Source organism: Amblyraja radiata, chromosome 19 (assembly GCF_010909765.2).
Source record: "Amblyraja radiata isolate CabotCenter1 chromosome 19, sAmbRad1.1.pri, whole genome shotgun sequence".
Classification (NCBI taxonomy): Eukaryota; Metazoa; Chordata; class Chondrichthyes; order Rajiformes; family Rajidae; genus Amblyraja; species Amblyraja radiata.
The window spans coordinates 6002900-6017780 of NC_045974.1; the positions used below are offsets into that span (position 1 = coordinate 6002900).

Here is a 14881-nt window from a genome sequence, read left to right on the forward strand (position 1 = left end):
CTAATCTTTTTCTCTTCACATATCTATAAAAGCTTTTGCAGTCAGTTTTTATGTTCCCTGCCAGTTGTCATTCATAATCTAATTTCCCTTTCCTTATTAAGCCCTTTGTCCTCCTCTGCTGGTCTCTGAATTTCTCCCATTCCTCTGGTAGGCTGCTATTTCTGGCTAATTTGTACGCTTCATCTTTTGTTTTGATACTATCCCTGATTTCCCTTGTTATCCACGGATGTACTACCTTCCCTGATTTATTTTTTCGCCAAACTGGGATGAACAATTGTTGTAGTTCATCCATGCAGTCTTTAAATGCCTTCCATTGCATATCCACCATCAACCCATTAAGAATCAATTGCCAGTCTATCTTGGCCAATTCACGTTACCTTTCTTTAAGTTCAGGACCCTTGTTTCTGAATTAACAATGTCACTCTCCATCCTAATGAAGAACTCAACCATATTATGGTCACTCTTGCCCAAGGGGCCACGCACAACAAGACTGCTAACTAACCCTTCCTCATTACTCAATACCCAATCTAGAATAGCCTGCTCTCTCATTGGTTCCTCTACATGTTGGTTTAGAAAACTATCCCGCATACATTCCAAGAATTCCTCTTCCTCAGCACCCGTGCCAATTTGATTTACCCAATCTATATGTAGATTGAAGTCGCCCATTATAACTGTTTTACCTTTGTTGCACCCATTTCTAATTTCCTGTTTGATGCCATCCCCAACTCCACTACTACTGTTAGGTGGCCTGTACACAACTCCCACTAGCGTTTTCTGCCCCTTAGTGTTTCGCAGCTCTACCCATATCGATTCCACATCCTCCAAGCTAATGTCCTTCCTTTCTATTGCGTTAATCTGCTCTCTAACCAGCAACGCTACCCCACCTCCTTTCCCTTTCTGTCTATCCCTCCTGAATATTGAATATCCCTGGATGTTCAGCTCCCAGCCTTGATCACCCTGGAGCCATGTCTCCGTGATCCCAACTATATCATAGTCATTAATAGCTATCTGCACATTCAACTCATCCACCTTATTACGAATGCTCCTTGCATTGAGCAGATGGACAAGGAAGGGAAGATATGACTGATGGTTGGATCACATTAAAGTGGCAGAAACTCTATCACTACTGTATGAGGAGATGGAGGGAGGCAAGAATAGAACTGTGGGGGAACGCAAGAGACATGGCTGAGGACTCCATCCACAATTCTGCATTGGAATTGTAGCATGTGGTAGCTGAGTATCTTAAGAAAATTGGCAGAGATACTCTTCTAGTAAGTAAACAACCTGAAAATATATATTTTTAATCTCTGGTGTACTTAAATGTTGTACTGGGGGGTGCTTCATAAGGTTTCAACAAAAACTTTTAATCTAATTACTAATTATCACTTTTTTTTCAGATAGTTCCGCTGCAGATAGTACAAATCTATCTATCGGTAAGGAAATATGAAATAGCAATCCAACCACCCTATAACTCGGATTAAAATTGTGTTATAATAAAGAACAAATGTATTGTTAATGTTTTGAGGTAACAGCATGTCCTAAATTTAAAATGAAATGAGATTGAAATGTTATCGTGGAACTCTGACGGCACTGGTCATTTCACACAGGGCAATGAAGAATGTGGTGGATGAATTTATATGTCCTGGAAAATGCAAGTGGAATAAAATTTTCATTTAAATGAATATTCATGCAATAAAGGTGGAAGTTCTTTATTAAATTTTGATCTCCAAGGGAGAGTTTGTTATTTTAATGTCAACATAATGGGGACATTTTATTTTACATTTATTTTGACCATTGTGTGCTATTTAAAAAATTAAAAACCAAAGGTCTAGCCATTGGATTGTCATGATTTTTTTAAAAAAGGATAAATGTTTAAGTAATGCTCAAAGGATTATTCTTCTATGATTTTTGTTTTAAGTGGTTGAATGGTAGAATTAATGTGACGTATGGATTCAATTCCATTCAATTCATTGTTCTCAGAATTACGATTCTGGTGAAGAGTGAACTTGATGAGTGTGGAAATGTACAATTTCAACATGGTGGAAATGTCAAAAGCTTTGTTCCATCGAGAACACAAATGTAGTTTAGAAGGAACATTGAAGTTTAGCAGAGCAAAGCTTGTGTTGACTGATTTAAAGAAAGACCTCATATTTGTGACAAAATCAAATGCAGGATGATACTTGCCCTGGGGCAGTTGGCAACCTGGACTTGCATTGTCTATGACTTGGATATATAGTCTACGTCTATGGATTTGGATATGGAGGCCTAGAAAAGATGACAGCTCTTTATTGCCAAGTATCTCTGACCGTCCAAGACATTTGAATGTTATTCAAATAAAATTAAATTATAAAAGCCAGTCAAGTTAAAGAAACATACCAAATATATGAAACACATAATTGAACTTTTTTCCTTGGGTTTGACAACCATTGTTGCACTTTGAGAGTTCAAATGTGAAATGCAAGTATTTAGTTAATGGCAGGACACTTAACAGCATTGATGTACAGAGGGATCTTGGGGTGCAACATCGCTCCCTGAACGCAGCAACACAAGCAGTTAGAGTGGTAAAAAAAAGTGTATGGTATGCTTGCCTTCATGATCCATAGGGGCTCAAGTGTGAGAGTCAGGAAGTCATGTTGCAGCGCTTCATAAAACTTTGGTGTGGCCAAAGTGGGTGCTGAAGAGATTTACCAGAATACTGCCTGGATTCGAGGATATTAGCTATAGGGAGAAGTTGGACAAACTTGGATTGTTTTCTCTGTAGTGTCGAGGCTGAGGCCTGATACAATTACCGTATTTCCCAGCGATGAAGACGCTATTTCTTACCCTAAAATAAGGCCCGAAAAATGTACCTGTGTCTTGAAGGCCAAAGGTTAGCTTGTTAGGTAGCAGGCGACCTGGGAACTGCAGCCAGACCTGGGGCAAGCGAGCCGACCTGGGAACTGCAGCCATTCCCGGGGCACGCAGCCGACCTGGGTGTCACAGCCAGACCTGGGGTAAGCGAGCCGACCTGGGAACTGCAGCCATTCCCGGGGCACGCAGCTGACCTGGGAACTGCAGCCTGACCTGGGGCAAGCAAGCCGACCTGGGCGCTATAGCCAGTCCTGTGGCACGCGGCTGACCTGGGAACTGCAGCCAGGCCTGGGGCAAGCGAGCCAACCAGGGCGCAACAGCCAGACCTGGGGCAAGCGAGCCGACCTGGGAACTGCAGCCATTCGCGGGGCACGCAGCCGACCTGGGTGGTTGCGAGCGGCCGCCGGGACCGGACAGCGGAACCGGCTGCCACCTCAGCGTTTCTGCCATCCCGCCCACCAGCCAGCCATCCACGGTGTACTTCGGCACAGGCGCAACCGGTGGAGGTGGTGGTTGGCGGGTAGCTACTGGGCGGAAGACTGGCTGCTCCTTCCCGGGCTCTCTATCTCCCTCTCTCTCCGTTATGTGATCTCCCTGAGCCAGGAGGTCCCTGTCCCTCAGACCTAAACAGCACAGTGCATTGTGGGACAGGCGAACATGGAGGCTCCCCGGTCCAGAGTTTCACATCTTCCTTCCTACTGACTAAACCAAACCCCCGATCCTGTCCTGCTAGTCTTATTTCAAAATTTAGGAACTCAAAATTGGTGTGCATCTTCATTGCTGGGAATCTGGGGGGGGGAGAGATTAAAGAAGATGTGCAGGGCATTTTTTTTTACATGAGTGAAGGGAGCCTGAATGTGGCACTAGGGATGGTGGTGGTGTTTAAGCCTTTTAGGTAGATGCTTGAATAAGCAGGGAATGGAGGGACACAGATCACTTGCAGGCAGAAATGATTAGTTTGCTGGCATCATGTTTTGCGCTTAAATCGTGGCCCAATGGGCCTATATAATACTATATAATTTATGTCTGTATAAAGCCATGACTGACGTGAAGGAAGTGGTGCAACTTGCCTTCTGGAAATTTTGCGTTTTATCCTCATTGATTCCAAAAATAAAATGTTGCAGATGCTGTAAATATTGTTGGGGATAATATTCAGGATATATAACATTTGTGGAGAGAAAATATGATGTCATGTCTCGGGGCAATGACTTTACATCAGGAATTCTTTTTTTTAATTCATGATTTATAATTAATTTGTATCGCTTTTTCGATAGTAAAATTCCGAACCATTTTTGCCTTGATGTTGCAGGAACAGCATGTTCAGACTGTGTAAAGCGGAAACAAGACGAAAATGGTGATGTAACTGAAAAAAGGATCCGGAAAGGAAATGGTACATTTTCAACAAATGTGCAAAAGATTTTGTGAACACTCGCTGACTTTTTCACCAGGGTAGAGAAATTCTAAAACTAGGGGCTTAAGGTGATAGGAAAGAGATTCAAGAGGGATCTCTCAGGGCAAACTTTTTCCGTATCTCAAACGAGCTGCCTGAGGAAGCAAGCATATACACTTACAACTTTTAAAAGACATTTGGACAAATTTACGGATAGGAAGGTTTTAGATGGCAGTGAACTAAATGTGAAGAGACAAGCTGGAGGAGGGTGATCTTTGGAAGTTTCGTTGACTGGTTTTGCAGCAATTCAGTTATTTACTCCTCAGGCTGGGTGTGAGATAGTTTAATGTTTTTGTGCTGTCAGCCATTTGTTGCTTGAAATTACTTAATTGCTTTTGCTTTACCATGATTCTGTGTAAATTCCATTTCATAACATTGTTCAATATGCTTTATACTCCAACTCCCCAGAATTCATTACAATAATCTGGGCAATCACTACATGACAGTAACCATCAGAAAAGTAAATCACAAAAAAAAAGAGGCAATTTGGCGTAGAGTATAAAACAATTTGCCAAGGAAATAATCTTGAGCCTTTTTGTTTTAAGCTCCTTGTCAGCAAAGAAGCTGGTGTTTTCATCCGAGACAATGAAGAGAACCAATAAGGGATTAATGTTAAAACGGGGGAAGCAAATGTAAGACTGAACAAGAACAATAAGATGGGAAAATTATAATTATTTGTAAGGAAGAAAATAGTTTGTACAGTCATTCTAAATGGCAGGAATAATTTTTACAAAATTAAATCTCATTGCAGATACAGATTTTGGAGGATCATAAATTGCTATAAAGCACCTTCACCGAAGTGCCAAATCTTATTCCATGATGTTGAATGCATCACAAAGTGTCTGTGAACCTTTATTTGGAGGGTAACTTTTTCTGCAGAATGAGAACAGTACTTTGTCACTGTTGAGCAGTTGTTACTATCATTAAATACAAATCACTGGAATTTTTGCCTTTGTGAACGTAACTATTTATTGTGATGCCTCTGGGCACGAAGTCTGGATATTGTAACTATCTTACCACATGGAAAGCATCTAGCTATTGGTTACGTTTTTTTACTTTTATGTTTTTATTAAATGGCTATTGAAAATGTATAAATGTTGGATAATTTGTTTGTTGTTATAACTCCTGTTTAACTTGAGCTGAAATAATTGAAATATCAGAATTTTCCTACAGAGTCTATGTTTGCAAACAAGGCGGAAGACCACCTGACCTATTTGGATTGCGTATTTCTTATTACAAAATAGAAATGGATATAATGAAGATATTTTAACATCCTGTCCTGCTTGTAAATGGGAAGCTGATAATATGGGCAGTGGCTTTGCAAATTGTGCATGAAAATTACCAGCTCTGGTTTGGTGCTCCTTGGTTTTTTAAATATTGTACAATATTTTAATGAAGACAAATGACTGCTGGGTGTCTTTCAATGTGGATAGAGGAGGGAAGAGGGGCAGGTAGGAATAACTGCATTTTCAAAATGCATTTTACAACTTCAGTACGTACCACTTAAAGCAGTCACTAATTTAGCAATGCCCTTGTTACAAATTCCAGCCTAATTTCTGTAACATAGATGCTGACAAAAGCAACTGTGTTTATGAAAGACATTTAATTTACACCTTAGTATTCATAGTTTGCAGATGAAAGTAGTTAGATTTGGAGTACAAAGTTTAAAATGTAATCATATTTCTCTCAAATAAGGGATGAAGTGCAGGTTGTGTCTGGCCAGGTAAGTCGTGAAGGTACATTTTTTTATTCGGTAAGATAAATGATAAGTTATATTTAAGGAACCCAATGTTTTGACAAATACTAACAAAGTTGGATTCAGAATGACAAGAATGGACAGAATAGAAGAGAGAAAATAAGGGAATACTTGTGAGGACATGATATTTTTATGCCTCGCAGCATCTGTTGTAATGTTCTTTGTCTAAGAAATGTGCTGAAAGAAGCTGATGTTGCTGTTTAACATGAATTGCCTTTGAAAATGGAGAATATCCTTATTGATGTCAATATGAAAGGATATTTGCTTGGCCTTTTAAGTGGATGTATCTTTGCTTGAGAGAACAATATAAGGTTCAATGAATATTGGTTGTGAAGATAATGCAGAATCATGGAAGGCATCTTGGATAACAAGTGGGAAATAATCATAGTTTTGGGGACGAATTGTGAGAAGCTGATGTGAGGATAGAATCTTGTTGTTGAAACCTTTTGGATGAAGGAAAGGGTGACCAGCTGCTATGACAAATAGGATAGTATGTTCAATTGCAAATGCAATTTGGAAAAAGTGATGACTACAGGTGCTGTTTGTACAGAGTTTGTACATGCTCCCTGTGATCAGTATGGGTTTTTTCCAGAACATTTGGTATCCTCCCACACTCCAAAGACATACGGGTTTGTAGGTTAATTGGCTTGGTATAATTGTAAATTGACCCGAGTGTGTGGAGATAGTGTAAGTGTGCGGGGATCACTGGTCGGGCACAGACTCGGTGGGCCAAAGGGCCTGTTTCCGCTCTTATCTATAAACTAAAATGTTCTTGCCGTGGGGATGATTGGGTGTTGAAGATTAGTTACGTGAAAAGTTAGGGGAGAGGGTAATGATTGGACTGGCGGGTATAAATGGGTGATTGGAGCAAGAGGTCAGGGAGCTATGTGGATTGAGGATGGTGGTCAGAAAACCAGGGGGCACTGACATCAAAAGTGAGGGTGATATGAAGTGGTGTTTGCATGTGATCAGGAACTGAGTGGAAATCATGCTGGAAAGAGATGGATACCGTAGTCTCTGTCAACAGTCCAGTAAGGTCAGGTCTTAAATTGAAATCTTGATTTGCTAATATGAGGCTCATATGGGCAGTAGGGTTTTGCTTAAATGATAATCAAAATGAGCATGCACACTATTTGTTGTTATTCACACCCCAGTCTGTTTATTTGCAACATAATTTAAATAATCTGGATCTCTTTTCAAGTGCTTTATTATTGCAAACAGTAAATTCCAATAAACATATGTTAAACCACTGCAATTTGATATTATTTCTAAGCAGTTATCTTTTGATGCATTTTTCAAAGAACCTTTATTTCATGGGTACTTTCTCCAACTCCAATTTCATAAAGGAATCTGAAAGCAGTTTTGATAGTTCCTTTGTGTCATTATGTGGTCAACAAGATTGATGAAATTCATACCTGCTAAACTTAACTTGGTAAATAAAAAGCTTGTATTTGGAAGTTGAAAGGAAATAGTAAAAATCGGAAAGAGCCATGGTTTTCAAGGGAAATTGGACACTTGGTTCGGAAAAAGAGGGAGATCTACAATAATTATAGGCAGCATGGAGTAAATGAGGTGCTTGAGGCGTATAAAGAATGTAAAAAGAATCTTAAGAAATAAATTAGAAAAGCTAAAAGAAGATATGAGGTTGCTTTGGCAAGTAAGGTGAAAGTAAACCCAAAGGGTTTCTACAGCTATATTAATAGCAAAAGGATAACGAGGGATAAAATTGGTCCATTAGAGAGTCAGAGTGGACAGCTATCTGCAGAGCCAAAAGAGATGGGGGAGATATTGAACAATTTATTTTCTTCGGTATTCACCAAGGAGAAGGATATTGAATTATGTGAGGTAAGGGAAACAAGTAGAGTAGCTATGGAAACTATGAGATTCAAAGAAGAGGAAGTACTGACACTTTTGAGAAATATAAAAGTGGATAAGTCTCCAGGTCCGGACAGGATATTCCCTAGGACATTGAGGGAAGTTAGTGTAGAAATAGCAGGGGCTATGACAGAAATATTTCAAATGTCATTAGAAACGGGAATAGTGCCGGAGGATTGGCGTACTGCGCATGTTGTTCCATTGTTTAAAAAGGGGTCTAAGAGTAAACCTAGCAATTATAGACATGTTAGTTTGACGTCAGTGGTGGGCAAATTAATGGAAAGGATACTTAGAGATAATATATATAAGCATCTGGATAAACAGGGTCTGATTAGGAACAGTCAACATGGATTTGTGCCTGGAAGGTCATGTTTGACTAATCTTCTTGAATTTTTTGAAGAGGTTACTCGGGAAATTGATGAGGGTAAAGCAGTGGATGTTGTATATATGGACTTCAGTAAGGCCTTTGACAAGGTTCCTCATGGAAGGTTGGTGAAGAAGGTTCAATAGTTGGGTATTAATGGTGGAGTAGCAAGATGGATTCAACAGTGGCTGAATGGGAGATGCCAGAGAGTAATGGTGGATGGTTGTTTGTCAGGTTGGAGGCCAGTGACTAGTGGGGTGCCACAGGGATCTGTGTTGGGTACACTGTTGTTTGTCATGTACATCAATGATCTGGATGATGGTGTGGTAAATTGGATTAGTAAGTATGCAGATGATACTAAGATAGATGGGGTTGTGGATAATGAAGTAGATTTTCAAAGTCTACAGAGAGATTTATGCCAGTTGGAAGAGTGGGCTGAAAGATGGCAGATGGAGTTTAATGCTGATAAGTGCGAGGTGCTACATCTTGGCAGGACAAAAAATCAAAATAGGACGTACATGGTAAATGGTAGGGAATTGAAGAATGCAGGTGAACAGAGGGATCTGGGAATAACTGTGCACAGTTCCCTGAAAGTGGAATCTCATGTAGATAGGGTGGTAAAGAAAGCTTTTGGTGTGCTGGCCTTTATAAATCAGAGCATTGAGTATAGAAGGTGGGATGTAATGTTAAAATTGTACAAGGCATTGGTGAGGCCAATTCTGGAGTATGGGGTACAATTTTGGTCGCCTAATTTATAGGAAGGATGTCAACAAAATAGAGAGTACAGAGGAGATTTACTAGAATGTTGCCTGGGTTTCAGCAACTAAGTTACAGAGAAAGGTTGAACAAGTTAGGGCTTTATTCTTTGGAGCGCAGAAGGTTAAGGGGGGACTTGATAGAGGTCTTTAAAATGATGAGAGGGATAGACAGAGTTGACGTGGATAAGCTTTTCCCACTGAGAGTAGGGAAGATTCAAACAAGGGGACATGACTTGAGAATTAAGGGACAGAAGTTTAGGGGTAACATGAGGGGGAACTTCTTTACTCAGAGAGTGGTGGCTGTGTGGAATGAGCTTCCAGGGAAGGTGGTGGAGGCAGGTTTGTTTTTATCATTTAAAAATAAATTGGATAGTTATATGGACGGGAAAGGAATGGAGGGTTATGGTCTGAGCGCAGGTATATGGGACTAGGGGAGAACACGTGTTCGGCACGGACTAGAAAGGTCGAGATGGCCTGTTTCCGTGCTGTAATTGTTATATGGTATTCTGATATTTCCAAAGCTTGTATTCTGATAGTGCAAAGTGAACTAAATAGTCACATCAATGGCTTGCAAAATTTGTATCCATTGATGATTTCAAACCCTGAATTTTTTGGTATTTTGGAAGTAAAATACATTGATATGTGAGTATGGGCTGTACGTTATGGTGGGTGCTATAATTCAAGTGCTACTGAATTATCATTTAATGAATCACAAATGTCATCATTTTTCAATTTGGATATGAAACTAAATTGATTTGTACAGCTTCAAAGCAGCAGTTTCTTAAACATAAAACTATAATTCTAAGTATGGGTTCTTCATAGAACAACAGAATCTTCCAGTCCTATCCACTGGTGAATTACTCCAATGGCACCAATCTGTAGTCAATGCATCCGGACTGTTAGTTAATCAATGTTTACTTTTATTTCCCCTGTGTTTTACGCGCCTTTTGCCAACTTTCCTTGGATTGCAACAGAGGCTTGTTGATTTATGAAATATTTTTTGTTCTTTTAAACAATAGCTTTTATTTGCAGCTTTTCTCATGCTGGCCTGGAAGTGGTGTGATCATGGCAGGGTCCACAGGTTTTCTGGTGTCATATCAGTGACGTGGACTGAGGCTAACCAAATAAGTTTATAGCGGGCGATATTGCTTAAGCAATTGCAGAACTGACCTTTCATATAAGTGACATGAAAATTAATTGGAGTTATTTTCCTGATGTTTTTAAGGAGAGAACCTGGTAGTGTTAGGGCGGTGTAGCATTACTTACAAATGGACATCCTACCAAATGAATATCAGAATCTAATTGTGGCCAGCCAGCCTGAAGACATGCTTGCCTGTTGTCAAAGCTTTTCAGGCAGATTGGTCATCTATGGTTGAAAGACCATGTTTTCAGTTTGTCAAAAGTTGTGATCATACTCCCTTTGAGAGATTGTGTGTGGGAGTATGCTAGAAAGAGTTAACATGCCATTTGTTGTCATTAGCAGCTCACTGGAAGGTTTCCCCTACTGAGTTAAAAGCTTTTAATCCCACAGCTAATTATGCTGTTAAAATGAGACTAAATGTAGAGATCCCTTTGGTCAACAATGGGAGAAAATGTACAATACATGCTTTACACAGAATTTTCTGCTGTTACTCTTAGGTTTGGCACCTTTATTATAAATCTGAGAATAAAGTAGGCAAAAAGATATTGTACAGGTGGTAACTAATTTCCTTGAATGCATTTGAAACATATCTATCTGTGTAAATTAGTTGCGGTGATAACATCACTATTGCATAATATACCATTAGACTGCCGTAACAGTCAATTTATCAAGTTATTGAGGCTTATTGTTGCTTTCTAATGCTTCAGAATCCATATTTCTTTGCTATTTTGTTCTATGCTTTTCTTTTAGATAGGTGCAGGGAATAGAGGAACATGGATCACGTACAAACAGATGAGATTAGTTTTACTTGGCCATGTTCAGTTCAAACATTGTGGGCCGAAGGACCCATTCCTGTGTTGTACTACTCTACTTTATGCTCTACTTGATACAGTTTATGTTTAAGATTATTTTAATCAGTTGGTCTAATGTTTGATTTTTATCTGACACACTTTTTACCTTGACCATATTAGTTGGTTAAAGATTATTGTAACGGTCAAGATTGTCCTCGATCGGCACATATGGTTTGGGGATCAACTGGTCAGGTTAACATAGAATCATAGTACCACAGAAGGGGGCTGTTAAGTTTGCACCAGGACCCAATAGAGCGATTGTGTGATTATTCATGTTCTTTCCCTGTAGACCTGTAAATTATTCTCATAATATCTTATGACATATGGTTCTTCCACGGTACTGTAAAGATCCAGAACATTGCAGGTTATGTAGAAATGTATTGCTTTTATACATTTAGGCGGCTTGCAGGTCAAATAGCTTACATATTTTGATCACGTTTCATCTTGACAAATTTCTGAACTTTTTGAAAGTATCTTGATTTTGACCCAACCAATTTCTTGCTACTAACTCCTCCACGTAGTGGAACCTGAACTCACCTTCAACTTCTACTCCTCTACTTACACCAAATTAAAGGATTAGCCATGGGCACTCGCGTCGGCCCAAGCTATGCCTGCCTTTATGGCAGGTACATCAAACAGTCCTTATACCATACACTTAAATAATTGCAAATGTTTAATTATTCAATTAAATCAGAAGTAAAATGCCCACTTTACACGTTTTTTCTGTGTACCAGCTTGCATGCTGGTACAGTCTGAAGAAGGGTTTCGGCCTGAAACGTCACCTATTTCCTTCGCTCCATAGATGCTGCTGCACCCGCTGAGTTTCTCCAGCATTTTTGTGTACTTCGATTTTCCAGCATCTGCAGTTCCTTCTTGAACACTGCATGCTTACTAACTTTGGTCATTCGGTAATGCCTAAAAATTAGCAAGTAACTGGACTTTAAAATAATTATACTATTAGACCCTCTTAGAAATTGATAAAGTGCATTATAAGACATCAATGATTGTTTCTATACAGATTTAACTGGAATGATCTATGAAGGAGAATACATGCATTTCACTATGTGTTGCACTATTGTCTGATTTTGTTTTTTAGATATGTTCTGAAAAATGACTTGAAAAAATGTTCTGAAAAATTACAAACATAAACGTTTGTTTATGTTTGTAATGTTAGGAAATGATGTATTAAAAACGTGCTTTTTCAATAAAGATTTTGACCGCAATACCTCATCAGATAATGTCTTTTAGTTTGGTAATATGCAGACTCACCACAAAAAGTTGAACAAGTAGAAATAGGTAAGTGAATTATTTTTAGATTTTGGATGAGAATTTTTAAGAATAATAATTTGCCTGATTTTCCTTTGCTCCAGTATTTTAACCAAATCATTTGTTTCTCTTGATAAGTGTGGAACTAGTTTCACTGAATGTTGATAACCTCTATCTGTACTCTGATATGAACTATCGTGAGATGAAACCTGGAAAATCAACTAAATTGCGAGCAAGAATAGGTCATTGGTTTGTTGCGCCTGCTCAACATAGTTGAACTCACATAAAAGCCACCAGACAATAGACAATGGGTGCAGGAGTAGGCCATTCGGCCCTTCGAGCTAGCACCTCCATTCAATATGATCATGGCTGATCATCCCCAATCAGTACCCCGTTCCTGCCTTCTCCCCATATCCCCTGACTCTGCTATTTTTAAGAGCCCTGTCTAGCTCTCTCTTGAAAGCATCCAGAGAACCTGCCTCCACCACGTTCTGAGGTAGAGAATTCCACAGACTCACCACTGTGAGAAAAAGTATTTCCTCGTCTCCGTTTTAAATGGCATACTCCTTATTCTTAAACTGTGGCCCCTGGTTCTAGACTCCCCCAACATCGGGAACATGTTTCCTGCCTCTAGCGTGTCCAAGCCCTTAACAATCTTCTATGTTTCAATGAGATATCCTCTCATCCTTCTAAACTCCAGAGTGTACAAGCCCAGCTGCTCCATTCTCTCAGCATATGACAGTCCCACCATCCCGGGAATTAACCTTGTAAACCTACGATGCACTCCCTCAATAGCAAGAATGTCCTTCCTCAAATTAGGGGACCAAAACTGCACACAATACTCCAGGTGTGGTCTCACTAGGGCTCTGTACAACTGCAGAAGGACCTCTTTGCTCCTATATTCGATTCCTCTTGTTATAAAGGCCAACATGCCATTCGCTTTCTTCATTGCCTGCTGTATCTACATGCTTACTTTAATAGACTGATGAACCCCCAGATCCCGTGTACAACATCAAGGCACTGGCTTTGATTAATACATGGTGTTAACATTGACCTTTCAATTTTCTATAGTACAAATCGTATGAATAAACAGAGAACTCAATTTTTATTTTGAGAAAATGTGTCGAATACAAGAAAAATGACATTTCTCAACTTTTCAATAAAAATGTAAAAGCATTGCTTAATCACTCATTTAAAACTTAACATTTCTGACCATTATCTTTTAGATCCTGTATATCTTCATGCATCATTCCACAATCTGTAATTTGTTTCTTGCACAACTAATCATGTTTTGCTTGTTTCTGCTGCCTCGCTGGTCTTTTTTCTGTGGTATCCTTTTCTGCCTTTCCTGCCTACATGTCATGGGAATAATGTCACCGAATATCTCTTTTCCCCTTTGTCTATCAGCCGCTTAATGTACAGGCACTGATCCTTCTGTTCACTTTTAAAGGGCTCTCCCTCTATTTTCGGACATTTGCGTTCTCCCATTAGTTTGATTTTTTTCCTGGATTGATTATACTGGCCATTATTCCTTACTGGTATTTAGTGTTAAGCAAATTGACGCCTCCACTTTTAAGATTACTTTAAATTATTTTAACTTCTGCACAAAAATCAAAGTAAAAGTTTATCATCCAGACATTAAATATTGAACTTGAATTTAAGATCAAATGAAATGTACATACGTTTAGATAATACACGAGTAGAAAAGTAATATGCATTAAGAAACAAAATTAAAGGCTTTAAATGTAATTGAAAATGGACACAATGTTTACAGTTCAACTGCTTCTGCAAAATGCAAAGCATTACAGATATTAGTATTTGATGCATGGATCCATCATTTTGGGTCTGCTATTGTACCATTGTTAGGATAATTTCAGCAATCTATTTTGTGTTGGTGATGTTAGCCAAAAAGTGCCTAATATTTAAATAAAAGTAACAATTGGATTATACTGCATACATGGGCCATATTTAATCTGATCCCCCCTGCAGTACAAGTTTATAATAATTTGTAGCTGGCATTATGGTAATAAAAACAGGTTCATGCAAGAAGAATAAATGGCAATCTTTCATTGGGAGCAAACATGAACTGCAAAACTAGTAAGAATGTAACATTATTAAATTAAAATAGTTCTCTACAAATATTTTTTTTCCTAATGCTGAAATACAATATTAACAACAATGCAGATTTTATAATCTATCTTTACATCCTTTAGTGAAATCATTATTAATACTTTTCATTTTTATGGCAGCTCTATTTAAGGATAAATGTGATTATTATGTTCTCTGGACGAAGCACAATATTGTGGTATATCTAATAAGTTTTTTTTTAACATTTAGGGATGGAGGAACTGAACAATTAATAGCCAAGTAGTAACTGGTCAATTCAATCTTATATTAATTAAACACTTATCATTGCTTCTCTCTTTAAATTTTAGAGCAACTAAAACTTTCAAAATCATGAATGTGAGTGCAACTATTTCTTGCTCAGTCTTGCAAACAATAGAGTTAACTACCATGTTTAAATATGACAACTGTTTCCCTCAATGCATTAAACCAATGTAGATGTTATT

The 14881-nt window shown here is 38.7% G+C and overlaps 1 protein-coding gene across 4 annotated transcripts in view; it reads left to right on the top strand.

The window, feature by feature from the left end:
- The window catches only part of fam118a (family with sequence similarity 118 member A), a 30230-nt gene extending 22923 nt beyond the window's left edge, over positions 1 to 7307 (top strand). For all 4 annotated transcript variants that reach the window (XM_033037543.1, XM_033037544.1, XM_033037545.1 and 1 more), the window contains 3 exons: positions 1398 to 1433; positions 4160 to 4240; positions 5052 to 7307. In XM_033037543.1, coding sequence (XP_032893434.1) covers positions 1398 to 1433; positions 4160 to 4240; positions 5052 to 5074 — 140 coding nt within the window. In that variant the 3' untranslated portion in view covers positions 5075 to 7307. The remainder of the gene's footprint in view (positions 1 to 1397; positions 1434 to 4159; positions 4241 to 5051) is intronic.
- Positions 7308 to 14881: the final 7574 nt, after the last annotated feature.